At 39.0% G+C, this 27,455-nt stretch overlaps 3 protein-coding genes across 6 annotated transcripts; 1 reads left to right on the forward strand and 2 right to left on the reverse strand.

Annotated features, from left to right (window-relative positions):
• The first annotated feature begins 1,555 nt into the window (after window positions 1–1,555).
• npy4r (neuropeptide Y receptor Y4) lies at window positions 1,556–4,014 on the forward strand. The gene has a single exon (XM_056767192.1). It carries the CDS (start codon window positions 1,556–1,558, stop codon window positions 2,672–2,674), a length of 1,119 nt encoding a protein of 372 aa, XP_056623170.1. The 3' UTR covers window positions 2,675–4,014.
• Window positions 4,015–8,108: 4,094 nt separating this feature from the next.
• On the reverse strand, window positions 8,109–15,359 carry slc16a9a (solute carrier family 16 member 9a). 4 transcript variants are annotated; one of them, XM_056767930.1, is made up of 7 exons: window positions 15,139–15,359; window positions 14,716–15,039; window positions 13,956–14,186; window positions 11,225–11,368; window positions 10,670–10,765; window positions 9,641–10,516; window positions 8,109–9,535 (listed from the first exon to the last, which is right to left on the reverse strand). In XM_056767930.1, the coding sequence occupies exons 3-7, from the start codon at window positions 14,158–14,160 to the stop codon at window positions 9,327–9,329; spliced, it is 1,530 nt and encodes a 509-aa protein (XP_056623908.1). In that variant the 5' UTR covers window positions 14,161–14,186; window positions 14,716–15,039; window positions 15,139–15,359; the 3' UTR covers window positions 8,109–9,326. The 4 variants fall into 4 exon arrangements, with proteins under 4 accessions (XP_056623908.1, XP_056623907.1, XP_056623911.1 ...); XM_056767929.1 differs by having other exon boundaries at window positions 13,956–14,189; XM_056767933.1 differs by lacking the exon at window positions 14,716–15,039.
• A 2,990-nt stretch (window positions 15,360–18,349) lies between these two features.
• Window positions 18,350–27,038, reverse strand: ccdc6a (coiled-coil domain containing 6a). Its single transcript, XM_056768746.1, has 9 exons — window positions 26,588–27,038; window positions 25,391–25,540; window positions 24,663–24,791; window positions 24,200–24,303; window positions 23,940–24,100; window positions 22,821–22,977; window positions 22,257–22,357; window positions 21,367–21,488; window positions 18,350–19,537 (listed from the first exon to the last, which is right to left on the reverse strand). Exons 1-9 carry the CDS (start codon window positions 26,879–26,881, stop codon window positions 19,358–19,360), a joined length of 1,398 nt encoding a protein of 465 aa, XP_056624724.1. The 5' UTR covers window positions 26,882–27,038; the 3' UTR covers window positions 18,350–19,357.
• Window positions 27,039–27,455: the final 417 nt, after the last annotated feature.

The raw sequence follows: 27,455 nt of genomic DNA on the forward strand, positions 1-27,455 counted from the left end.
ATTCATAGACACCGTACAAACAAACGCCAAATACGAAAAAAAACATACAAAAATTTCGTACTGTATGTTTAAAGACCTTAACTCTTCAAGTAATGACTGAAGTCTAATAAAAAATAGTGAAAAATGGATTACTCCATTATCAACAGTAATTGTGCATTTACCTCAATGACAAATAAATTCAGAGCCACAGCTACAACAAAGCATGAAAAAAGATGAATTATTGATGCAAGTCTAATTTGGGGGGGATGAGTGAGCCATTGGTTGCAATTCCCTACTTCACCACTAGATTCTGCAAGATTTCATATAATGGACCTTCAAATATAGTCTTTGGTTTAAAGCTAAAGATGTGGCTCAGGAGCAGAGCGCATAATACTACATATTACAAACGATTCTCGTGAGCTTTTAATTAATACATTTGTATGGCCTCTTACGTCCATTATTATATAATTCCCCTTTAAATTATTGTAAAGAGTTTGCTCACAAAGACAGTTAAAGCTAAATAAATATTTCAGAATTGAAAATATTATATTGCTTAAAGAAATTTTTCATTTTACTTTTATGCATTAGGCAGATGCGTATCCTTAGCAACATGCTTTCAAGCTATACATTTTATCCATATGTGTGTTCGCCGGGAATCATGACCTTTGCACCGCTAATGAACTAAAGGAACAATCATTTCTTTCACAGTCTTTCCGCTGTTGCTAGTGGTGTGAAAACTGAATCCCTTTCAAGAAAATATTCTGTGATGACTCGCTCAGAATCCTTGATGAGTTTGCTTTTTAACCCTTCCCTATCAACACCTTGATTAATATGGAATGTGAATGGATATGACAGTCACAGAATGATAAAACAAAACCGAGACAAGAATAGTCCTGAGTTGCATGTATGGATTATCCACAAGGAACACTTGAATCAATATGAGACTTGTCTTCAAGTCTGCCACATTAATGAACACTTCAGTATGGATAACTGGATGAGACTGATTCCGTTCTCATTATAAGCCATTGAAGGCCCTGATCAATGGCCACCCTCAAAGGAACATCTATAAACGGACGTGGCATCAAACCCCTCGGCAGGGTTACAGTGTTATTACTCCCACACATTTCCTTTATTCTCTTCACCAGTATTCAAAACTGTTGCAATCGCCAAATTACAAAGAGAATTTGTTTTGGATCAAAAGTATGAACTCTCTCTCTCACACAAGTCTCTCATTATTTATGATGGAAACGTATAACTATGCTTACTAATAACAGTGCTTGATTTCAAATTGAACTCTTTTTTATAAGATCATTAGAAGACCATTTGCCGCCACCCCAAATGTTTCCAAAAGAACGAATTACCCCTAAATGCGGGAAACGCAAGGCAAGCTGTTGTTATTATATGCGCTAAAAATACTTTCAATAATCAGAATACCACAGTCACTACAGTGTCTTTATTGGTGACATGCATGCTGCGTGTCATAGGGATGTGCAATTATGTCTAATTTGGATCTGCCTCCTTGTTATTTTCAGTCTCCCAAGATGCTCTGCAGTCTGCAGCTACCCTGAGGATGCCGATGCCGTCGGCTCTCTTTGACATGCCGTGGTGGCAGGCATTCTTGAACTCCACCCTCAGCCTCAATCAAAGCAACAGCAGCTTGTTCCTGCTAGACGCCCCCTGCTGGCATTCAGGAGGCATGACGCTTATGATAGTGCTTTTCTACTGTCTGGTGCTAATTCTAGGGTTGCTTGGTAACATCCTCCTCATTTGCATCATTACGCACCAGAGGGAGCCTCCTAATGTCACCAGCATCCTCATCGCCAACCTCTCAGCTTCCGACATCCTGGTGTGCGTGTTCTGCCTTCCGTTTACTGTGGTCTACACATTTATGGATCAGTGGATATTTGGCGCCCTGCTATGTCGCCTAATGCCGTTTGTGCAGTGTGTGTCGGTGACCGTTTCGGTTCTGTCTTTGGTTCTGATCGCTGTCGAAAGGCACCAGCTCATCCTGCATCCATCCGGCTGGAAGCCGAGCGCTCCGCAGGCGTATGTGGCCGTCCTGACTGTGTGGTTGTTGGCCTGCGTGACGGCATTTCCTTTTCTGGCATACAACAGCCTGCTTCTTGCTCCATTCCGCCACCTGCAGGTCTGTCTGGAAGTTTGGCCCTCTCAGCAGCACAAACTGCTCTACACCACTGGCATGCTACTGTTCCAATACTGTTGCCCCCTGCTTCTCATTCTACTCTGCTACTTGCGCATCTTCCTGCGACTGCGACGCAGGCAACGCATGCTGGAGCGCCAGTGCAGCCGCAATCGCTGTGACGAACAAAGGCGTGTTATGCACAGCAAACGTGTAAACATCATGCTTGTCTCCCTGGTGGCTGCTTTTGCTGTGTGCTGGCTGCCGTTAAACGCCTTCAACGCGGTGGCCGACTGGCATCAGGATGCACTTCCTGTGTGCCATCACAACCTGCTGTTTTCACTCTGCCACATACTGGCCATGAGCTCCACCTGCATCAACCCCATCGTCTATGGTTTTCTCAACAGCAACTTCCGGAAGGACGTAGCCTCGGTGGTGCTGCACTGCCATTGCCAACCCCACGAGGACAGCTATGAACACTTTCCGATGTCTACGATAAACACAGATGTCTCACGGACATCTCTTAGACTAAGCTATAGAAATAATTCTGCGTAAGAGGGTTGATGTTGATGTATCGAATGAACACTGAACAGTTGTAAATATGTTTTGTTGGTGATGCTGCTTGAAACATGTGCTTTAAAGGAACAGTTCAATCAAACATGAAAATTCTGTCATTGTTTACTTACCCTCAAGTTGTTCCAAATCTGTGTCAATTAATTTGTTCTGATGAACACAGGGAACGATATTTGGAAGAATGCTTGTAACCAAACAGTTCTTGGCCACCACTGACCACCATAGTAGTTAAAATGACAATGGTAGTCAAAAGTGCCCCAGAACTATTTGCTTTCCTACATTCTTCAAAATATCTTCTTATGTGTTCAACATAACCTATATTTATACACATATATATAAACAGATGGCATATACTGTACATGTTTGGAAATAGTTGAGGGTGAGTGAATGATGACAGAATTTTTGGGGTGAATTGTCCCTTTAAGACAGATGCCAGCCCAACACACTCTTGTTCATGGATAGAACGAATACATGGAGTCGAATAATACACAGTGATAATGAATCTTTTAGAGTTGACGGCAAAACTATTTTAGAAAGCAGAATAGAAATCTGTTTTCTTTTCTGATGCAGTTTTTTCAGTCATATACAATGAGAAGTTGAGAACTACAACAGATGAATTAATGGAAAGGAAACACATTGAATGTGAATTCAAGTTTGGAGGTACTGACTGTGTACAAAATTTACAAACGCCTTTGAAACTGCAGCTAGCGAGTCATACCGCTAACCCTAATGCAAGCTAAAATCTAAATCAGCTTATATTGTCAATCTGTAAAAGAAAAACGGCCATAATATCATGTTTTGAGCACTTCATTCTGATGTGACTCGTTGTTCTATGACAAAGGAGAACATTGAAGGATTTGGAACAAGATAAATAAATTTCTAATACTTTTCTAAAACTAATATCGTTTCAAATTTGTTGTTGGGCCATATAACTCATTGGACTGTCACAAGACACCATGACTGATGAGAGTAATACTGTTGTATGATACGGAAATAGGTTCTGGTACAATGCATCAATTTATTTTGACATGTTTTCCCAATGTTAGGACCAACTGCACTTCAATATGACATTCACATTACAAAGTGTTAAGAAACATTTTTTAGACAGAATATTGAAAATTACTCTTTTTTTGTTTTAGATGATTGCGGTTTTGATGCTCATAATGCCATTTAATAAACATCACTGCTGTATGTGTAAACACAACAACAATATTATCTTAATGCAGTCAAGGCAATGCATTTTATTGTTGAAACCTCTTATAATGGATATAATGCTTGAATTGAATAACTGTCCATGTGTCATGTATTAAATATTGATTGGTTTTGTGAAAAATCTTAAATGTTTACGCTTATTAAACTGCTGTATTATCCTTATGTATGTGGCGTGTACAATACGGTGCGTCAATAAATCTCTTTTATGGACAGTTTGAGTCATATCAAATTTTGTACGAGGGAAATGCAGAAATGTACATGGAGAGCTGTAGAGGAAGAGAAGATAGATGATTTTAATATGAAATCTTTTTCTGGATTGGTTGATCCGTCTTATACCATAAGGTTTTTCTATATCGTGCACCTGTTGCCTATTACTTTTTCCTGGAACAGTTTTAATGCATTCCATTTCATATTTACAACAGATTTGACCATTTCTATAGTTAATAATAAAAAATGTAATAATAGTTTTTCATCATCTTTTGATTTCAAGAAGTTGAACTATGCTATAAGACATACAGACATATTATTTATTAAACCTCAGGCCTAGTCCACACGTACACGGGTATTTTTTATAAACTTTGTTTAAAAGAAACGCCGCAACACGAAAACGCAAAAACACCTATAAAGCTCTGTTAAAAGCATGTCAAACCAACAGGTGGCGAAATAACCCTAACCATGAAGCCGTGTTGGCCAATCAGAAGCCTGGAATTTGATGTCAAACAATGGAGATAGCGGCACGCATTCAAACGTCATACACGAAATCTACACAACAACACTGAAACAGTTTCAAAAAATGTGTTGTACCTAACAACAAAATGACACCTAAGGAATTGATCTGGATCAATACAATACAATTCTATTTCTGTTACTTACTGCTACGAACAAAAATGCTTTACTTAAAACGTACAAAAATAGTTTTCTTGGAAGTCATTCTAAGTGCTTGCGTGTAAGAGTGTTTTTAACAATCACATTGTGTGGACATATCTGATATCATGCTATAAACGTTTCAAGCAAGACTCACTCCCGGATACAACTCAAAATAATAAATTCCTATCAACCCCAAGTATCTATAAAGTATGTTTGATTATCCAGAATGAAACACCATAAGATCATAGGATGTATTTAAAACATTCTATTCACCTTCATCATATTCAACTTTTTTGGTTTGACATCTGTCCATATGCACACATTCCTGCTTAAATACTGAGCCTAAAAGTATGAGATAACCTCAAATAATCGCAGATATCATAAACTCACAGATTAGCTGCGTCTTCTCTATACACACCTAAATCTACAGTAGTAGTACGTAGTAGGTGCTAAAGGAAATGCAGGTTATTTGCTCGACAAAAATAACCATTAGACAGCAGAAATACCTGTCATATTTTTTATAAATTATAAATACTTTCTTTAAATACAATGTTAAATAAACTGTCAGTGATTTGTGACAGTAATGATGTGAAATTAAATGACTTGGACACAAATGTAAACAAATTTCTTAGACCATGCTAGTCAGCTCTCATACATATGAAGCATATAAGATGCTTTTTGGACCATTCTTAAATCAAGCTGGGAAAACACAGATCATCTGGGGTAGCAAGAGCTTCACAGAACACTCAAACACAGGCAAGCATGTTGTATGATCATTAAAACCATATCCTATACAACTCTACAAGCACTCAATTGCTCAGTTCTACCTCCATCTGCTGGTCACTAAAGGAACAGCATGTACTTAAAGGTCGAGTACAAAAAAAACTCAAAAGTAAACCTCAACACATTGAGATCAGTGTTTTAAAAATTATTTCTATTCACAGACATCACTCTATAATTGATACATTCATCCAAAGAAGGGTGCCCTTTTGTCAATTTATAACTTATAAAAGCTTTATTACGGTTATTTCATTAGCCTACATGGATGTGTGGATTTCTCACCCTGAACTGATAAAAGGCCCAAGACTTTTGATGCAACACGATGTCTTCAGAAATCAATCATGAAACTATAAATAATGTGTAGTACTTACCTATAATCCAGTGAAGTAACCTTTGTTGAATACTAGTAAATATCTTCATTAACGTTGGAAAAGGAATTTCCAATTAATTAAAAGCATGAATTAAAAGTACCTGTTTACCTTTTTTTACAAGTCAGCTTTGATCAACTTTTGAGCTTTCATATTCAACGCCGATGTGACATATTGAGTGGCTCCTCACCCTTTTAAAATAGCTCATTGCATTTAGTTTACCTAACAGCCTGATGTCTACGGTAAGTTTTATATAAGTATTTTAAATGCAAATTATGTTTGGCACACACAAGTCCAGTTTATATCCTTTGAGGGATGGTTCCCCCAAAGATCAAAATTCTGTCAGAAATGAATCACCCTGATGCATTTCCAAACCTGTATAAATGTCTTTGTTCTATTATACACAAACAAAGATATTTAGAAGAAGTTTAGCACCTGAGATTTCTGGGGTAGTCAAAAATGGCAGTCAAAGGTGCCCCAGAAAGGTTTGTTTTCCTAATTTATACAAAATATCTTCTTCGCTTAACCAAACAAAGAAACGCATACAGGATTGGAACAACTTGAAAGAGTAATTCATGACAAAACTTTCAATTTGGGGTGGACTATACTATATAAAAAAATGAGATGAAACACCAGACTGAGGGCTGAGATAACAGGTCTGTGAACATGCATGTCAAATATTAAAAAAATCAGCGTACAAATTTCAGCACCATATAATCCTTATTCCAACCAAAATACTTTCAGAGCTTCGAGGTTTTGTGTGAGTATGTTATAGGAAGATGATACTATTCTTGTTTGCATGTGTGTGCCAGGGAGTTTGATAGGAAAAAGACAGTGTATTAGAGGGCAGAGTAATAATAGCATTGCACTATTTATAGCTTTGTTTACGGAACAACCAGACGGTCAGCTAAGTCATTAAAAATAGGGGCATCTCCCCTTCTTTCTTTCTTTCTTTCTTTCTTCTCTTCTCACTCTCTCTCTCTCTCGCTCACACTATCTGTTTCATCATGTTATGTTTCCACTGCTCCAGACTGAACCTGTCATCAGTGGTGCTTTTACATCACCCTCCACAACATGTTTATTGCACAACATGTTTACTACACACACGCACACACTGCTTGTACAAAATTGGGTATATTATTAATGTACAGATCTGATACTAAATTTCTCTACCGATTTCAATAGCCGATTATACTGTTAAATGTCGATAGTATGCGGAGTATGGTTAAGTTAACTCGCATTAACTCAATTTTGAATAATTAACATCAAACTGGTGATGTTTCTTAAAGCGGGTGTAGCACACATATTAATCTTGAGTACCAATAGATTAGTATTGCGTATCTTAGAAGAGTGTTTAGTTTGATCACGTTTATAAAAGATAGATACAGCTTAACGATTGTTTCCGCAAACACGCGGCGTGTGCGGGGGGGGGGGGGAGGGGTAGGCTGAACCAAAGCACGTGCGCACCGATTGACTACAAAACACAGACATAAGTTTCACTCACCGCTTTAAGTTCATGTCCGGCATCTTTTAGCGCTGGGGGGTCTCCATATATCAGTTTCAAACGATCTCCAAATCCAGCGTTATAAACACAGTTTATATAACATTCATCACCCAAAAGCAGTGAACAAACAAACACCTGAACTTCGCGAACATATGCTCTCTCTCTCTCTCTCTCTCTCTCTCTCCTGCTTACAAGTGAAAGTGACGTCTGTGCATGCTCCTTCTCTTGCTCTCCTGCGGCCATGACGCGTGCTCTTTTCGGGAGTCCAATAAGGGAATAAGCAAAGTTTTTATGAAACAATTTTATATGTTCAAAAAACATTATATGTTCTTTCCGAAACCTGTGTTAGGGAAGTATTATTTTGATGAGAGTTTACAGTTTTATACTACATCTATCAGGTTTAAAATTACAATTTGTTTTCTCCAACAGATTTTATTAGGGCACTTACCTTAACTGACCTTAGTAACAGTAACTGACCTTAGAAACCGTTTCAAGACCACAAGATTATGTAACACTATTGGTAGCAAACTGGTTTGTGTGTCCTCACTCATGGTAAGACATATGATACATGTGTGTGTAATATGAACACTTTACAGACTACAAATGCTTAAAGTGATTGTATTCTAGTGAACACTTACTGAACACAGTACACAGCTTTAAATTTGAAACAAGTAGATATTTCTCCTTACACACTCAGCGGCAAGTAAAAAGTAACAGGATTAGGATGAATTGTGGATCATAGTAATAATTCTTTATATTCCTACTTAAAATGAACAAACAGTACTTTACAAAATAGTTTTTAAAAAAGTACAGTCACGTCAGCTAGCGAGCGTAAAGTAAAAACTGTTATCGTGCTGCTTGACAAAACGTCATAAAGACTCTTTTCTTTGGTCAAAGAAAAAAGGTTAGTGGCCTTTACAAGACATTCCTTTGAAAATGTTTACACATAATAAAAGACAGACAAGAACTAACATATAAAAAGATAACAATTAGATTTCAAATAATAAAAGATAGCGTGTCAGGGACCAGCCTGTCAAAAATAGACTGTACAAGACACCACACACACAGTATATTGCAGTCACAGTATCTAACTCTTCTTTCTCTTCGTCATATTCTAGTAAAGAAAAGTTGTTAAAACTACAAACAGTTAAGAGATGCAGAACATAATGATTGCCTTAATCAAATAAAACCAATATAAATACAACTGATGTTTATGTTTAAAAGAAAGGCCTTTTCATTGCCAGATAAATTAAGTTGGTTGCAAACTTGGAAAAACATATTCGTCCGGTTTGGACTTGTGCGTAAAAAAGAGGTTACAAGAAAAATAATATCCAGTCTTTGATGCATTAAATTCATTGCTTCAAGTCCTTCTCAAGCTTCCCAGGAATAACGAAGGAAATCTTTGGATATAGGTAAGTGCAGTGAAAAACATCGATTCAAAACTTCCAGGATTCTCCACACCAGTTGTTCTTCATGGAAGCTTGTGTATGTCACAGGTTATTGGAGTTCATGTGCGTCAAACTGACATCTCAGAGAGTAAATCAAAACAAGGCCTAAAGAGCATCGATGTCAGTAAACATTCAACTTAATAAACTATTAGAAAATATTTTCTGCTAAAGGTATTGCATACATGTATAGCCTCAAAAATGAGGCAGTCTTTAAAGGCATCTAACACAAAAAGTATACCGTATCCATTCAAAATATGACAGGCTTTGTAGAAACCAAACAACAACTGCATTGGTCTTCAAGACTTACTAAACTGTGAAGACTCCCCTGGCATGCGGTGAATCCAAGAAAACTAGTATGAACTGGAAGCCAGGGGAAAACCTTTAAGCAGAGCTTGACTGTACACATTCTAGAAAATGTTAAGGCAAGGGTCAGTTTTGGTTAAATACTGTACTTTTTAAGCCACAGAGGCTACTTTGTCACATTCAGAAGAGTGCTGTTGTTGCGAATTGTTGACATCCTCCTCTGCTGGTGAATTTTCCTTCTCCCTCATCTTCTTCCAGCAAGGCAGAGTGGCAAGAAACAAAAATAAGCTAGACACGACAACGCAAGTGCCACTGAAGTAGAATGCCAAGTCGTATGATTGAGTCCAGTCAAAGAACCAACCTGTAAGAAAAAACAAAGCAGTAAGAAATACTTTATATGACAACTCTCTCTGTTTTTATGATTTGTCCTATATTTTTGATGAGAAATGTGTTGGGCTAATCTTACCTACGACAGGTGGTCCGAGCATGATTCCAAACCCTGCGAAACACATGAGAATGCCATGAGCCTGACTGAGTCTCTCAATGCCCACGATCGTAGTAGTGATGTAAGATGTGAGAGACCAATTCCCAGAGAAAAACCCAACCATGGCCGACAGCACCTGCAGTCCAAGGTAGCTTTTAGACAAAGGGATGAGCAGCAGAGCCACGCCTGCGCCCATCAGTGTGAGGGTGTACAGGAACAGACTGTTCACCCATCGCATGTCAGCCAGGATGCCTAGCACCATCTTACCGATGCCTGTTGTAAAGGCAACAATGGAGACGAGGGGTATAAGTGCAATACCGTCAATAAGGCCCTCGCTCTGGGCAACGTCCTCCATAAAGAGAACAGGTGGAAAGGCCCCTAAGCTGAACAGGAACATGGCAATGCAGAAAGACACAAAGACACGGTCCTGAAGGAGCTCTACAGCATCGCACAGGTACTGTCCGTAGGGGCGCATCCATTTTTTAACGACTCGTGCTACTATTGAACAGGACAGCAGCCCACCCCTGGTGTTGCCCTCAGTGTTTTGCAGGACCTTTAGTTCCATGGGGACCAACACCTTCAAGGCGGTTGTGTTATCGGCCGAGCCGGGTGTGGTTTTGATGTTGCCCAAGTCAATGATAATGGCAGTAGGCTTGGTGTAGAGCGGTTCCTCTGTACGCTGTAGTGCAGCTTTTTGTTTCAAATAGTAAGCAGGCAGGTTCAAAGGTCGCATAGGGATAGCGCACGCCATCAGGTTTAGCGCCAACGCCCCGATGATAAGCAGGCAGCCTTCCAATCCAAATAAGTCAATGAGCTCATTCTGGACTGTAGCATAAATGAATCCGCCCACACTTGTACCTGAGACAGATGTACAGAACGACCAATGAACATTTCTCCATTAAGACAAAAAACGGTAATGCATTATGCAAAATAACATTTGCATTTCCAGATGATCACATTTAATCAATAATGTGGAGTTAATATAGCGTGTAGAAAGACATAGTGTCACACCTGTGGTGACGAGGCCCAAAGCTAGGCCACGCCTCTTCTCAAAATACTGGCAGGTTATGGTCAATGTGGCAGCGTAGACAAGTCCACACCCCATACCTTAAACACAAACACAAATGTAAGAGTCATATTAAAACATTTTTAAATGTTCTGAAACTTGACAATATTAGTATGAATAGGAATGACAAAAGCAAAATTGAAAAACGCACAATTGCACTATAATATCCAAGACAGGAGGAATAAGGCGCTGAGGGAACATGGTCTAGTGTACACAATGGTCTAGTGTATTGCATTATATTTGTGGGTTGCTTTTTTTTGTGTGTGTATGGGTTTTGTTGCGTGTACAACAAAAACCTGCGCTGGAAACTAAGTTGTCAGTGAATGTTGTATAGCCACAAGAATTAATAGCAGCTCGCTCAAAAACAAACTGTTGCATTACATAACTTACTTGGCATGAACTTACAGACATGCGCAAAAACATCAATGCGAGACATTTCTAAACATGCATGATGCTTTTTAGGTCACAAAAAGAGACATATTCAAGAAAAAGTTTCCTACCGACAACGATGCCATAGGAGAAGATGAGGAAAGAGACATTTGGGGCAAATGCACTCAACATCAGACCCCCCGCCACCATTACACCACTGAACACGGTTACCGGTCGGGCACCAAAATTTTCCACACAGGCACTGCACACTGGACCTGCACAGAGAGAGACACAGAAACATTTTACTGAATAAAATAGTCTAGAAAAATATAGGGACAATATTCATCTACAATTAATCTAATTTTCACACCAAACAAAAGTTGTCCTTGCCTGCCACTGACAGAAAAATCTTTATCTGTCATTTTACGCTCCCATCTTCTGTACTATTGTCTGTGCACTAAACTATCTGAATTATTTTCTGGCAAGTAATGCACTGTTACTAGACTGTTTTCAGTTTTTATGGTTGAGACATCATGAATAGGCAACACAAATCCACATTTTTGCCAACAAAATCCCTTAATGGCACTGCTGCATCATATATAAACATTGTGTTCTTTGAGACTCACATTAAAGAAGCAAAATTGCTAAAAAAGTGTTGCACATTTAAAACATAAATATTAAGTATCAGTATGTATTCCATTGTATGATTAACTTAATCCTATAATTCAGTATGTAAGAAATAATTGGAAAGACATTTAAAGACCTCTAACATGAATCTGCTATTATTGGATAGTGTTGGTGGGGGCGGTTTACAGATATAAAATATGAAACAACCACACTTCAATGGAGAACATAACATGTTTGTGTGACACATAAAGCACATAAAGTCAAATGAATAAAAATAGAACACTTGAATGTCCTATTTATGTGCATACCATGTGAAATTTAAGGTTCTGGGCCAGGTTGCATGAAGCACCTTAAGTGTAATTTTCCCTTAAGTGTGGCCTTAAATATACCTTATGTTTTACTTAAGTTATTCTCCTATTGTCTTTGGTAAAGGGAAATCACTCCTTAAGTGTCACACTTAAGGGAAAAACTTTAGGTGCTTTAAGCAACCAGGACCCGGCCCCTAAAATACATGTGCAATAGATCGAAACTGCTTTAAAAATAGCCACTGAATCTTGTAATTAACAACCAACATACGGATTAAGTTTCTGGAGAGCATCTACTGAGAACAAAATGAACTAAAAGACTCATAGCCAGACAGATGGGTTGTGTTGTTGTGCCATCCGAGATCATATACTTCCTCTTCTTTATTTTGACAGCTCGTTAAGCTTGGTAGGCCTACTAACCGGTATGCGATAGTTCATAGCGCATAACTTTACGGCCAAATGCCCTCAAACACACCTAAGACTAACCAGTAGGAAGATGCTGAACACTTAACTGGTAATATCGGCTTTTCCATAGTAGAGCTTAATTTAAAACGCGTCGGCCATGACATGAAGTAAAAATGACATTTAGTGAGGATTATGCTCAATTCAGGATATATATATTTTAAAATTATTATGCACATTTGCTTACTTTTTTTACTTTTCAAGGGTTTTCATATTTTTATTGGTACGCTGTAAAAAAATCTCGTTATGAACAGTAATTTTCCAGGGAGCAGGGGTGCCAGTAACAAAAAATTTGGGTTAAGGTTTTTAATGTTAAATGAAATGTTTTTATTGTGAATTTGTAGAAAAAGTGTTTTCAGTCATTTCAAAAAGTTTTTTACTTTGTTTAAAAAATACACTGTAAAAAAATTAACGGCAGCTGCGGAGCCTGTATAAAAAAGTTTTGATCACTATTTTCATGTAAAATTAGGGCTCGATTTTCTCTGAAAAAAATCTGGTAAACCTGTCAAAAAGTAAAAAAGACCTTACATTGTGATTATACAAGATTTTTTGCAGGACGTATAGTATAATAATACATATCCAATGGTTTCTTAAGGGGCCATATGATCAGAAGTCGAAGCACATCAGACTTTTTCCCATTAGCAGACTCACAATACCTCAATCCCTCTTAATCCCTTCTCCACTGCATCAGCAACAGTGTGAATAGGGCACACACACACAAACACACCCTCTCTCACACACAACTGACATTTCTGTGCAGTCATGACTTTCCCTTGCGTGACGTTAGACCAGTCAAAGCTATGTCTGTAAACATAACCTGACACCTTCAGAACATATTCACAACATATATACACTTAGCCTGGGCTGAACCTTTAGCTTCTGTGAGCAATCTTTCTTGTTTCTAGTACACAAAGATATTCTGTTTGTCCTCATGTGAGCAAAGAAGATGCTTTGAAATGTAACTATCTGGAACGCAGATAGCAGTGAGTCACTAATGTAAACAAGCAGATACTTTCTCTCGTTATCTCTCAGCATCTGTTTTATGTAAGATGGTATTAGAACACTTAGTCAGCAGCTTGTAATGTACATTATGTTGTGTTTTGTGTGATTTTTATGTTGAATTGGAATCTTTAAATTTATGTCACTAATGATTTATTTGTATTTTGTCGTGTTTACAATCAATTAAAATAAACTATGTTTTAAATCACAGAATTTTACTGGAAAACTATACCAATATAATTAAGATTAAGAAGAGTATTCTTTGCATTCTCTCCTTCGGTCTATTTTTTATTAACTGTCTAGCTCTTTCAAAATGTCAAGCACTCTTGTGTGTGTGTATGATAACGCCGACCGGTTTCATGTTCACAAAGTGCATTACATAAGCACAAAAGGAGTTTGTAGCCACCTGATTCAGCTTTTTCTCACACATTCACACACACCCACAGCCGAATAAATAATGAGTACTCACTGGTGATGAGAGCCACCCCAGAAACCATGGATCCGACCCAAGCTGTCATGCCTTTTCCTTCCTGAAAGGCGATCAGCCACTCAGGGTACAGCACCCCGACAGACTGGGGCGATCCAAAAGATAGCAACTGCGCCATGAAAGAGGCCAAAACAATGATCCACCCCCATCCACCATCTAAGGCACTCTCAGCCTTTAAAGCACCCATTCTCAGCACTGACTTAACACAGAGAACTGCTAAAAGACAGACAGAGAGATAAGTACAGTATGAGTAATGAATGGAGAGTTGACATTACATATCCAGCAGTAAATGCAACGTCCTGCACTGTGGCTTCTTTAATATAATAAATGCATTTCTGTACTTAAATATGTAGCAATTATATGTATTTGTAACAATAGTGGCATGGTTGCTGGCATCAACATCTACAACACTAAATATCATAGGTCCCAATTATCATATATTTTCCAGATTTTTTTTTACAGTTTTGAAGTTTAACGTGTTAAATCTCTATGTATAATATTTTAAGCATTTTTTAGCATTATAGTATGTTATGCGTTACATACATAAGTCATTAAGACTACATGGAATATTTGACGTTTTAACATGCGGTTTAGGATACTGCCCAAAAAGTTTTGCGTTACAAGTAATGCAGAAAAAACGCGCACGTTCCTTTCATATTCATGTATTTTGACCTCTAATCTGGACTCGACCCGATTTATTTTTTAAGCTTTTAAAATTAAACATAAGAAGCGTGACACTCACTGCAGTTGAATGTTGATCTCGATCGCAGAGCGCGCTCCGCTGACCCGCTCGTGCCGGATAAACCAGGCTGATCACTCGCTCTTCTACTGAATACATTCGCACGCTCAGCATCGCTCACCTCCTTGTTTTGAGGGGTTCTGGAAACCACACCTCAGAGGAGGAGACAGCCTTCCTATCACCCTTTCTCTTCACATTCGGCCATCGGTTTGTAATACGAAGAGGTTACATAAATATTTATGATGTGTTACATCCCGCTGACGCTGGAGCGCGCGCGGATGCGTTTGCGCGCTGATGAAGTTTCTCTTCAATGCAGCTTAACTTTGACTTAAAAACAGATAGTAATGTATTACATTTCCCGGTTCATTTCCACTTTAAAGAATATACATTCTCATATTAAGTAGGATTTTGTTGTGGGAAACTCACCTTCTGAGAAGTGTGCGTTGGCCACCGTAGGCTTGTAAGGGGTAATGACAGGAGGCGCGCATCGAGGCGCGCAATCTAAATGAACCTGGAGAAAGGTTCAACATAAAAACTTTATCTGCATCCAAGTTCGGTTGTACATTTGTGGCCAGAGCACGAGCACGTGTACTTTTCTCAGCATGTGTCCCACTTTCCCGTGAAATAAAGAACCGGTTAGAAGCTGTTCTCACCGGTCACAGCGCTTTAACGGACAGCTCAACTGGCACAGCAAAAGGTGATAGGGGGCGTCTCTGTTGTTTTCATTAGATGTTCCAGAGGAAACTTTATAGTTACAGTAACACAATAATAAATATCTGGTCAGTTTTAGTTCCTATGCCTATATAAAGTGGAGATCAAATCAAATTAAACTTTTGGTATAGAGTTTTAACTCATTTACAGTCCTATGTCCGGAATACATTACAAAACTTTTAAAATCTGAACAGATTTCTTCTAAACTATACATCACACACTTGCAGACTTTTTGTTTCAGATAGAAACACTAACTGATCAAATCTGCAGACTGGCACAGACTTCTTGCAACAAGTCCAGAATGAAAATCTGGGCAAAATCTGAGCATTGTTATGTGTATTAAACTTTAAACAAAAAGGTGAAAAGACTCTTCAAATGATGCAATTTTGGTATCCCCAAGAAACCATTCACTCAAAGGTTCTTATAAGAACTATTTCTTTCTTACTTCAGTAAATGTGAATCTGAAAGAACATTCAGGTCCTCTTTATGGAACCATTCTGCCCAAAATGGTTCTTCTATGGCATTGTGTTATGAAGAGTAAAGTTAGTTCAGGTCCTCAAGTCTGATTGCACAACGACAAGTATTCCAAAGATATAGGACCAGAACCATATGCATGGTCTTTACTACTGGTTTATGGCAGCTTGGTTTTTCTTTTTTATAGGCATTTACTTTGCCAAAGAGCAAACATCATACCTTTTATTAATGTAATTGTCGGGTTTATACAGTACTTGCACTCTCTGTTGCAGTTTGAACTAGATTAAAACTCATAGAAGAAGTTAAAAGGGTGAACATCCACATCTTCCCACCCTTCTCTTTCGCCGTTCTCTGTCTGGGTGGTCAGCTGAGGGTCAGGCAGATTGGGCTTTAAACCCACCAAGATCCTGTTCCCACACACACGTAAAACGAGAGGTTCCGTAATCCCCTCTTGACATGAAAAGAGAGTGGACAAAAAACAGAAAGGAACAGAACATTTAATTGCATTTGCCTCATATCACCTTTTTGGATAACATAGTTCCAGCTTGACTGTAGCTTGACTGCAGGCGACTGGGAAACCAATGGGATATGTGGACAGAACCTGTATCGAAATTACAGAGCACTAAAAACGAAATATGGATTTTGTCAGTCATGAAAGTTTGTGCAATGACCAAATAAACCAGCAGTAAGACATGATGTGCAAGATTCACCCATATGCCTTTTCACATCTGGTCTATTTCTAGTACTTAACAGAAATTCAGTTTTTGATAATATGATTTTGTTCCCCCACCTTTACATAAATTTTGCTTCTATTATTGTCTATTTATTTGCGAGTTAGATAATGCATCAACATGTCAGAATATTTTAACTCTAGAGCACGAGAAAACATCTTTGGGTAACCAAAATTGATGGATACGAGTTTGACATAATATTTTAGCTTTAAAGGGATCATATGACACGGCTTAAACAAATATTATCATTTGTTTTAGATGTAATGTAATGTGTATACACGATTTAAGGTTAAAAATGATGTATTTTTCACAGACCGTGCATGTTTGTATCTCCCCTTTGCCCCGCCTCTCTGAAACGCACAGATTTTTAACAAAGCTCATCGCTCTGAAAAGTGAGGTGTGCTTTAATTGGCCAGTTAACAGGGCGTAGTGATTGGTCGAAAACTACAAGCGTGTGATGGAAATGTAACGCATCTTACCATATTTGGAACATCAGGTTACACGAGGCATTTCAGGCAGGTCCGGGTGAGCATTCGCTTTTAAGTAGAATGCATCTAATTGTACTAAGTGTCTAATAGATGCATGGGCAACTTATAACACACCAAAGACACAGAAAAACACGTATTCGCACCATATGACCCCTTTAATAATCACAGATGACATACTTAAGAAAAAGTCCAGTTTGGCGGTACTTGAGTAAGTGCAACCAATCAAATCTGTGGACTTCCAAGAAATTCTAAAAAAACCGAAGCTGGTATTGTAACTCGATCCCAATGTATATGAGCGGTTATGTCCATTTTCACAAGCGCTGACACACAGGGGGACACAAACCTTTCCAAGTAAGCTCCATGAAATCCTGAAAAGACTCTTTTGAAAGATATATTTGGAGGATATACAGTACATAGATCACTCACCTTTCCTGTGGCAGTACAGCGATTTCTATCTGCTGTGGGGAGACACATACTAAGAGCATCATATCAGGGTAACTTACCCAACTTTTATCATTTCATAATCTACTTTTTCTGAGTAAAATTGCATTTTCTGTAGAAAGCTCACATAGCTTATCAGTTGTGAAAGTACAGTCACTTCTATGATTGGTTTCAGCATTTCATAACCACAGAAAACCGTGACGTGAATCTCACATGAATAAAGTTTGAGGGTCGTTTAAACCTCTCTTACCATCCCGGCCAGGCAGAACTGGTCTGAACCAGGTGAGGGTGGTCGCCGTCGGAAAGAAAGTGCCACAGGACAGCTTATACTGAAATACTTGTGCAGGGATTACCACAGAGTGGAGGGACTGAGTATGTGTGTGTGTGTGTGTGAGAAACTGGGCTCAGCATAAGTGCCTATAAGTAATTCAATTAGAAAACTGTGATGAGGCGAAAGGTAGTGTTACCTGCCATATCACTTCGAAAGAGCTGATCTAAGAAATAAGGGGGTTTACGATGTCCGGCCTTCCTATTGGTGTAAATTGAGGGTCAAAGGTCATTAGACAATAGCTGCAGCTGAAATGCAATTAAAACTTAAGAAAGTGTTTAGAAAGTAATAATTCATAAAAATGATTGGCTTGAATATCTTAAAAATCTGCTTAAACGTTTTTTAAATGTATTACCTTCTAATTTATTTCGCACTGTAATAGAAGGCTTACATACTTTCCACAAACTATTTATAGTTTGGTTAGTTCAATCGAACTTGCATGAAAAAAAACAAAACCACTGAAGTTGATTTCTTTTGTACAAGCATTTAATCATGTTGAGTTTATTTGTTCAACAGTACCTTGTTTTGTTGCATCACGTTGGTTCATGTTTAGTTATATGACACTTGCATTAAGCAAAAAATCTCCATCTGAATAAGCATTTAGAGCTCTCGGTTTACAGCGAGAGCTCTGAGAGAGGTTGGTCTGCTGATCAGAAACCAGTATTGACTTTTGTTATTGTAGTGGATTCTAGCAGGGAGAGACTGGTCCCCGACCAGCAGTCGTGGGAAACCTCAATGGCTGTGCAGACACACACAAACACCCGCAGACACAAACACTATAATACACACGCAGAGGCAACAAGTGCTTTTTCAGTACATTTCAAACTGTCTTTACCATCATCTACATGCTGCCAACAAGAGCCACGCACACATCTGTTTTACAAGCAAAACAGCCAAAAAAAAAGCAAAACATTTTTACACTGCCTCCCCCATGGCAAATGTCCTGGGATTCAAGATTCGTCTTGTACCATTGAGGAGATGCTCTCTGTTGTGAGGAAAGATGGGTCCAATTGAGCTTCATTATTGACAGCATTTACTCATTTATTTATAGGAAATGTTTGAGTACTTTTAACAGTCAATCTGTTAAAATAGTTAAGATTTAATAGAGGAAGGGAAAAGACTTAAGATCTTTCCACAAAAAAATTCTAACGCACGCAGCCAACAAACTCAACAACCCTGATAAATGATCTTGTAGATCGAACCCTTACGAAACCAGCTTGATCACTTTAAAGAAAAACAGTAAGAATAACAAAATTTAACGGCATGGGGTCTGTCAGTTGGCCGAGCATCTACAAGTTCTCCTTTTTCGCATTCTCAAGTCCTTTCGTTTCCCAGTTCACAAATACAACTTCCATATTCCTTCCTTTCGCTTCCAACGTTGCCCAGTGGAGGATCACCGAGTTGTTGACATTGTAGTAGTAGTGTAGCCTATCCTGGAGTAGCCTAGCTTAAGGTAGCGCATGTTGTATGCATTAAGGCTGAGAGGAGGGGCTCTGTGATGTCACAGAGTGGGAGGAGCCAGACTGGAGCATCGGCTGTGCGGGTGGCGGTGGAGGAGGAGGGTGCTGTACGCCAAAGTGTGTGTTAGGGGAAGGTGGTGGCGTTGGACGCTTGAACTTATCTGGGCTGTTGCTTCTCCTTGGGGATGGCCTCTGTGAAACGAAACAAGAATTAAAACAAGATATTTCTTATGCGATTGTAACGGAGGAAAGCTAGTGAAGTGCTGTGCAGTATGTAAACCTCACTCCCCGGCCTCAAGGACGCTCTAGCGACAGACGCTAGAGACTGCGGTCTTTAGCCTGACCCGGTTCGAGGCCCGCTTAGAGCGGTGCGGAGCGTTCCGGTTACACGATACAATCCAAACACTACAGAGAGTCATGTTGTTTTTGCTACATAAACGAACATCTGACCTGCAATGTTGTTGTTCTGGTTTACTGTATCTCAAAGCATGTTTAACCACCTAAAAGGTACACTGGTCCAATGTCACTCTAAGTTTATAGACTGTTTATAGATTGTGCATGCATACAAGCAAAGTATAAAAAGTGCAAAGGTGACCCTTTGAGTGAGTGTCGTGTTAATAACAGAAGGTTTGGCTTTTGTTTATCAAAGCGAGCAAACAATTTCATGGCACTGCAAGACATGAAAGAGAGCCAGTTGCTAAAACAAGCAAGTCACTGTTACTATATCCATGTGTTTGACATAATCCATTTATATCAAAGAAACTATATTAAAAGGGCATTAAGTCTTAAAACTGAATGTTGTTCTTTAAAAGCTTGAGGTGGTCACAAGTGTAGTGAGAAGTGCACTTTTGGTGATATCTAACAAGCTCAATTGCCATATTAGAATATATCTGTCAGAGTTTATGTGGGCTGGATCTGCTGTGAGATAGAGATGACACAATGATATGTCTTAAAAGAAGTGTGTTGTAATGTTCCCTATGCTCAAATGCAAAATGACTTAAAGCATACCTACACAAACTTACATAAGCTGCCAATGAGACCAGTAAAATAATGACTTCTAACTTATCTATCTGCTGGCTGACTGGTAAAGAGACACCTAAGAAAAGCATGTTTCCGTTGACATTTCTCTCAACCATACTGAATGGCGTAAAAGATTGAGGAATAAAAATACTAGAACCCATCCATAATCGCATTAGCAAAGATGAAAGTTTTCAGACACTCAATCAGACATTTACAAAATCAAAAGCTACAGTGTAACTCAAAAACAAGTTATCAAATAACAGAAATGATGAAACAGCAATGAAAGAATGTCCAGCTCTCATCTGATCTGAACTGGATAGAACCTGGTCCTGTCACATAAAAAAAATATCCTTGTAATTTTTAAACAACATTATCTTACCCTTTCCATTGAACCATAACTACCATTTAACCCCTTCTGTTCCAATTCGAAGATAAATGAATTGCATTTTTTACATTAAATAGTGAAACTTTAATCTCACAAAAGATGTTGTAAGGATGCAAGTCATCGCATGCTGTACTTGATTTCAAAATGTTCTGGTGATAAGTAAAGGTTAAAAGGTTGAACGGGTATGCGCAACCTGAATTTAAAAAAGGCAAGTTTACAACTACCAGTCCTGAGCTTTTATATAATATTTATTACTTTCTTAACGGCCATCATCACTTCCCCAATAATTCAGAAGTAATTAAATATCCAATTTATATCACAAGGGATACCCTTGTGGCACCTATGAGATGTCTTCACATCGCTTTTATTTATAATGAAAGAAAGAACTGTAATTCAATTCAATTTATATAGCACTTTTAACAATGTGGATTGTTCCAAAACAGCTTTACAGAAGAAAACATAGAAAGACAACAAAGATGCCTATCCAAAATACCATTTTCTGTATACAATACAACAATCCACTAATAAGGCTAGATGTCTTTACAGTTTGTGTGTGAGAGACAGTGTGTTTAAGTACCAATAAACAGATAAGTAGATATGAATAGCATGCACGCACCTGTACAGCGTGTGAGGATCCCGGGTGGATGTGTAGTCCAGGTGATGTGTAGTGAGGAAGTGGTGCTCGGCTCAGGGTGGCCGGAGGGGTGAAGCCAACACTGTGACTAGCGTACGACAAACCTGGTATAAAAGAGAGACAAAGATGATTGTTAATTGAGCTGATCAGTTTATTAGTTTCTTGTGAGGTCGTCTATCCTGCTTGTTGTCTGCATAACATGACTTGATTTTCAAACAAAGGAGAAGATGCAGAACAAACACAAATAGATCCGTACATTAATCCTCTTTGAGAAGTTCCTGAATTATTGTCCTTAGCAAAAGAATCTGCATGGAAAAACAGGTGGTCTCAAAAAGATCATAAATCAAGACTCTGAGGTGTGGCTGATCAGCATGGCCCACAAGCAAACACAAGAGGAAGATGCAGATCATGAACTTCCTGCATACTACACTAAACAACTGACACAAATCAGGTTAAAGGATCTCCGTCTCAAGCTTATAGGCCAACGTTTTATAAAACAAACCTCCCTACCCAGACAATAAAACCTGCAAATTCCACCACACCACATTATTGTAGAGTAGAGTAGAGTAGAGTATGCTCACATAAAAATAAACCCATCATAAAAGCAATACATTGTTGTCTTTTCTTAATCATCACTCAATGGTCTGTGTGTAATCTGAAGGCAAGTTAAAATGGTTCAGGTATATAATGGACGCTGATATAACACCAATCGGTGCATGCACCATAGTAATAAAATGTTTGTGATAATGCACATTGCTCTCTGTAGACAAATGAATTTTAAGATAGGCCTAAAGTGCTTATTAAAACTGATGCTGTGAGCGTTGAAATAAGAGATTAAAATATGCTGTGACATGATGTGTGTGGACACATACCAGGTGAGATGGGCCGGCTTGAGGAGGGAGACGGGCTGTAAGGGATAGGGCTGGACACTGTACGAGCTCTTAGTCCCTGAGCAGACATCTCATTAAAATATCTACAGAGAGAGAGAGAGAGACTGAGACATGAGATACAAAGAGCAAAATGTAGTGTCTGTTTTAAGACTTTTCAATATGATTATGTTGAAATATTTGGGATTTAAAAGTAACAATGGTGCTTGAAATGTCGGGGCACTAAGGAGTAATATTTTCTAAATATTGGTATAGTTGGTAAATTGCTAACATGAGATGAAACCAGGTATTTCAGCTAAGAGCATGGGTGGAGACATGCTGAGATCACATGACTGGCCGAATTCTGCTCCCACTTGGACACTTTCATTTGCAGAATATATAAATCTAGGTCGAGTTTGAACAATGCATTTCTACAATGCTAATTTAAAGACTTGTTTTGGTACAAGTGTCAGAGTAACGAGAAATTTGATAGCGTGCACCTTTAAGACTAACCTGTGTGGTTACTGACTGTCTGGATAAACATAAGCATTAGATATAGGTCATCTTTACCTCTCGTCGTCCATCTCCAGACTGCTCTCACTCTCTGACAGCTGTCTGCACAGCGCCTCTCTCCTCTCCATCTCTCTCTGGAGTTTCCTCTGCAGCCGAATGTTTTCTTCTCTCATCTGCCTTTCCTCCTCAATATACTGTGCCCGTTTCTCAGTGTCTGGATGAAGAGAGACAATGGAGCAGAACAAGACAAACTTTAAAAATCCATCAAATGCTTGATCTACATGCTCATATTTAAATGCATGTGTGCACGGATGAAATTCTTATTTAAAGGGATTGAACAATGAATGAAAATCAGCCAACAGGTGTCTGTCTGGGATACCAGGTGGCAAATTATGAAGTTGGTCATGAGAATCTGATTGGATGACAGACGTTCCAGGAGTGCTGATATAACACTAAATGTGATAACGTGCTGAAACATGAAGGATGCAATAACCTTTCAGTCATGTCAAAGGAGATGTCTCCCTCTTGTGGTCAATACACACACACAAAAAGTATTCAAAAACACAACAGAAAATGTTTTTATAGAGTACATAACATGAGATCATGAAAATTACATTTCATGCACTGTGTAATGTTGCCATGTTTGAAAGTAAACTGTCTGCCAATTTGTCAATCCAAAGGTGAATGAATAACAAAGTCACTGGCTTGGAAAAAAAGAGTTGACACAAAATCACGCAAACGAGTCGTCCCCAGCCGGACTTTTGAAACGAAGCGGATTTACATAACTATATATAGTCTATTAATAAAAGTATTAAGAATTTAAGAATGGCACACTTAGGCTGTACTGTCACTTTCATGATAATGAGGAGTACATATGAGGATGTGTGACACCACAACATAAATCTCATACCTCACATTCGCATAGCAACTTGCACGCAAACATTAACCAAATCTTATTTTAATACTTGAATTCATAACTTTAAGTCAAAAAGAAATGGTAAACTCTTCTGCAGTGCAAGGGGTTGTGGGCAATATTTCCTTAAATAATCAATCCTACTATTGAATGCAATATAGTATGGATACTATAACCAGCATAGTATGCTTTGTTGTGAGTGTGCACTACTGGATGTAGAGAGGTTTCATAAGAGTGCAGGTGTGCACAATAAAAAAACTCACGCTGTAGTTCTGTAGTGCGGAGACTGCGTTTGAGCCTCTCCACTTCACTCTTCAGGAAGCGGATGTGCCGCATCATGTTCTCAGGAGAGTCGATCTCCATAGAAACTTCTCGTGGTGAGGGCGGGGCTGACACTGGCTGGTCAAGCTTCTCCTGCAGAATCCTGCCAATGAGAAAGAAGAGGTAATGTCATGTGATCATGTTTGCAGCTGAATTGTGCAAGCTGAGAAGAATCCCAAAGATCATTTCACGGTGACATTACCTTTTCTCTGCCTCCAATTTGTCCATGCGTTTCCAAAGTCGGTTTACAAGTGCCTCCTGCTCCTGTTCGAGAGTGTTTTCCAAATCTATCTTCTCCCGACGGAGCTGCACACATTAAATGAAATAAGGGATGTCAAAAGTACCAAATCAACATATTAAACTGTTTTTTTTTTAAATATGCTTTTAATTAGTTTATTTTGTTAATATTAAATCAAATAAAAATATCAGGAAAAGAAGACCGAATCGTTAACTCTTATTTCACAACCTTAAAGAAGTATTTATTTTATTTACACACTTTTCAAAAAAAAAATAGTGTTTTTTATATTCATTTTATTTTAAAATGTCAATACTATTGGTCTCAATAACTTTAATGTTGTTCAGCGCCTGTGTTTTGTTGAAAGCTGGATGTTGTAAAATAAAATGTTCGTTTTGGATGGTCACAGTACATTTTTTGAAGATGGTACCTGTTCTAGAGTAAGTTGTTTGGAGATGGTGTCATTCTCCAGTTTTTTTATCTTCTTCATCAATTTATTGACCTGGAACTCCTGTTCCTGCTCCAAGTGCTGTTCCAGCTCAGCCTTTTCATGCTGAAGCTGTAAGAGATGTAAAAGGCATAAATATATATGATAACATACATAACACACTTCCAGATCTAAACAATGTTCTGTGATTTAAAGTAAGTCACATGTCAGAAATTGTGGCGCTGACCAAATGATTACACAAACATAGCAACAAAAAACAAAGATCCTATATAAATGCTTGTTCGAATTCAGAAAAATATGAAAATATACACAGTCAGTGTATGACTCATTACTATGCACGCTAGAATACAGAACACCTATTCAACCCACACACAGCATAAACAATGTCATCTGGTCTCTCTTGAGAAGAGGCAGAATCCGTCTGACTAATGATCACATTACCTAAACAATCTCTCTCACATGATTTATCGTAGCTTCTGTTTAATTAAATGTGTCACCATCAAATACACACTTTTTACAATACAATCCTTCATGCAACATCATTAAGATGTTATCAGTATCCCCGCATAACGTCGTTTGAAAGTGACCCTTACTAAAAATGATACCGCGATCCCGTTTCCGAGCCCAAACCTATTTGTTCTCCAAACAACGATCAGCTTTCCGAAAGGTCCCCTCTCACCGTGACCCCAAAGACACTAATGGGCTCTCACCTGCATGAGTTTCCTGGACAGGTCATTAGTAAGGAACTCCTCTTCTTTCTCATAGTTGACGGCGAGTGTCTCCTTCTCCTTTTGCAAAGCCTGAATCTTCTTAAACAAGGTGTTGGAGATGAACTCCTCCTCTTGTTCGGCACGCGCTTGCTGAAACATGACAAACAGAAATTTGTTGGTTATGGATAGGCCATTACGTTTTTGCAAGGAAAATCCACTTTATATGTTTACAGAATTGTGTAAACGTCCATACATATCGAATCAACAACGCAACAGATTATTATAGGGAATGTTATGCGTTACGATGATTTCCCACTTGAAAAGATTGATTTTGAAAAGCACCTCTTTATTACTATACAAGAGTATTTGTTGTCAATGAGGCCTAACTGTAAACTTGTACGTATGGCATATCAAATCCTCCAGAATAACACAATCATGACATGCATTTTACAGCAAACAGTTGCACAAGCAGAAATCACACATGACCACCACCAGATTTCCCAATTAAAGAATGCACTGAACACAAGTGTCAGTATTTTCCACTGTTATATATATATATAAGTATATGAGTATGAGTGTTGTCTCGTTGTCTAAATGCAGATGACCTGAGTGCATGGCTGATTCACATACAGGATGTTGACGCATTAGAGCCAAATATTCCGTGTGCCAGCAAAACCACCCTGACAGAGTCCTTATAATAAATCAATAACGATAATCCCATTCCTAAAGAAAAAACTTCGATTCAAAGTACTGCACGTCTTGCATCTGCCCCACCACAATAATGAACCATATGGTGAACCAGTAAACGCTTTACGTGGTAGATGAACACACAGACCACCGCCAGAGTTCTGTTGACCATACGGAATAAAAACCGACTGAACTGTGACCTTTAACAACTAACGTAACATGAGCATTCAACGCGTTTAAATGTAGCAAAACATTAGCACGGCTAGTATTAAACCGCTGTAAGCCTTCTGTTGGCTAACGTCAGTTATTATCCTTTCACAGCTAAGTTACGTTAACGTTAGCTGCAAGGCTAGCATGAACAACAGGTGCTGAACGACCTCCAAAATATCTCAATTTTTCAAAAAACAAGCAAATTTCAGACCGAACTGTCATTCGTAACACGTCTACCGAGGCCCTGAGGGTGTTGTCAGGTGTCACGGAGAGATTAACGGCAGGCACGGGCCGACTCACGATAGTGACGCTGGCTTTGCGCAGGTCGCGGTTCTCCTCCTGCAGCGCTTTGCACTTCAGCTTGAACGTCTCGAGCTCGATCTTCAGCACCTTGTTCTCCTGCTGCAGCGACGCCAGACGGTTCGTCAGCTCCTCCAGCCGGGACTGCGAGATCACGACGCCCGGCACTTTGCTGGCGGCGTTCGTGGTGGTCGTAGTGGTGTGAGAAGCGGCCGCGGAGGAGGAGTGCGGGGTGGCGGAGCTGCTGCTGCTGCCCGCGCCGTCCGTGTCGCTCTCGCTCGCGCTATCCGCCATGGTGTCGCGCGCTCGTCGCCTGGTGCTCGATGTGGCTGTCCGTTGCTGGAGAAATGGGGAGAGGGGAGCGAATGATGGCACACTACGGGAACTGTCCAAGAAACGACTGGGCGTGCTGAAAAAGTGCAGGCGAGTCTGGAGAGTGGCGCCGTCATGTGGTGGAGAGGACAGTGTGTTTGTTTTTCTCTCTCTCGCGCAGCCTGTTAGGAGGGTGGCACATGGATGCTTGCAATTAATTGAAATTCATACATTTTGAAGTGTGAACATTAATGTACAAAATTACATTTGGAGGCCACAGTGTAATTTCTACAGTGCAGCTGAGGACATATGTGACCCTGGACGACAAAACCAGTCTTAAAGTCTCGAAATTGTGATTTTTACATCACCTGAATGCTGAAGAAATAAGCTGTCTTTTGATATATGGTTTGTTAGGATAGGACACTATCTGGCGAAACAACAACTGTTTACAAAGCTGGAATCTGAGGGTACAAAAAAAGCTAAATATTGAAGTTGTTAATCTGAGGCACTGTATCAGGCCATCCACTCACAAACATAAAGTTTGTATACATTTACA

Source organism: Triplophysa dalaica, chromosome 15 (assembly GCF_015846415.1).
Source record: "Triplophysa dalaica isolate WHDGS20190420 chromosome 15, ASM1584641v1, whole genome shotgun sequence".
Lineage (NCBI taxonomy): Eukaryota > Metazoa > Chordata > Actinopteri > Cypriniformes > Nemacheilidae > Triplophysa > Triplophysa dalaica.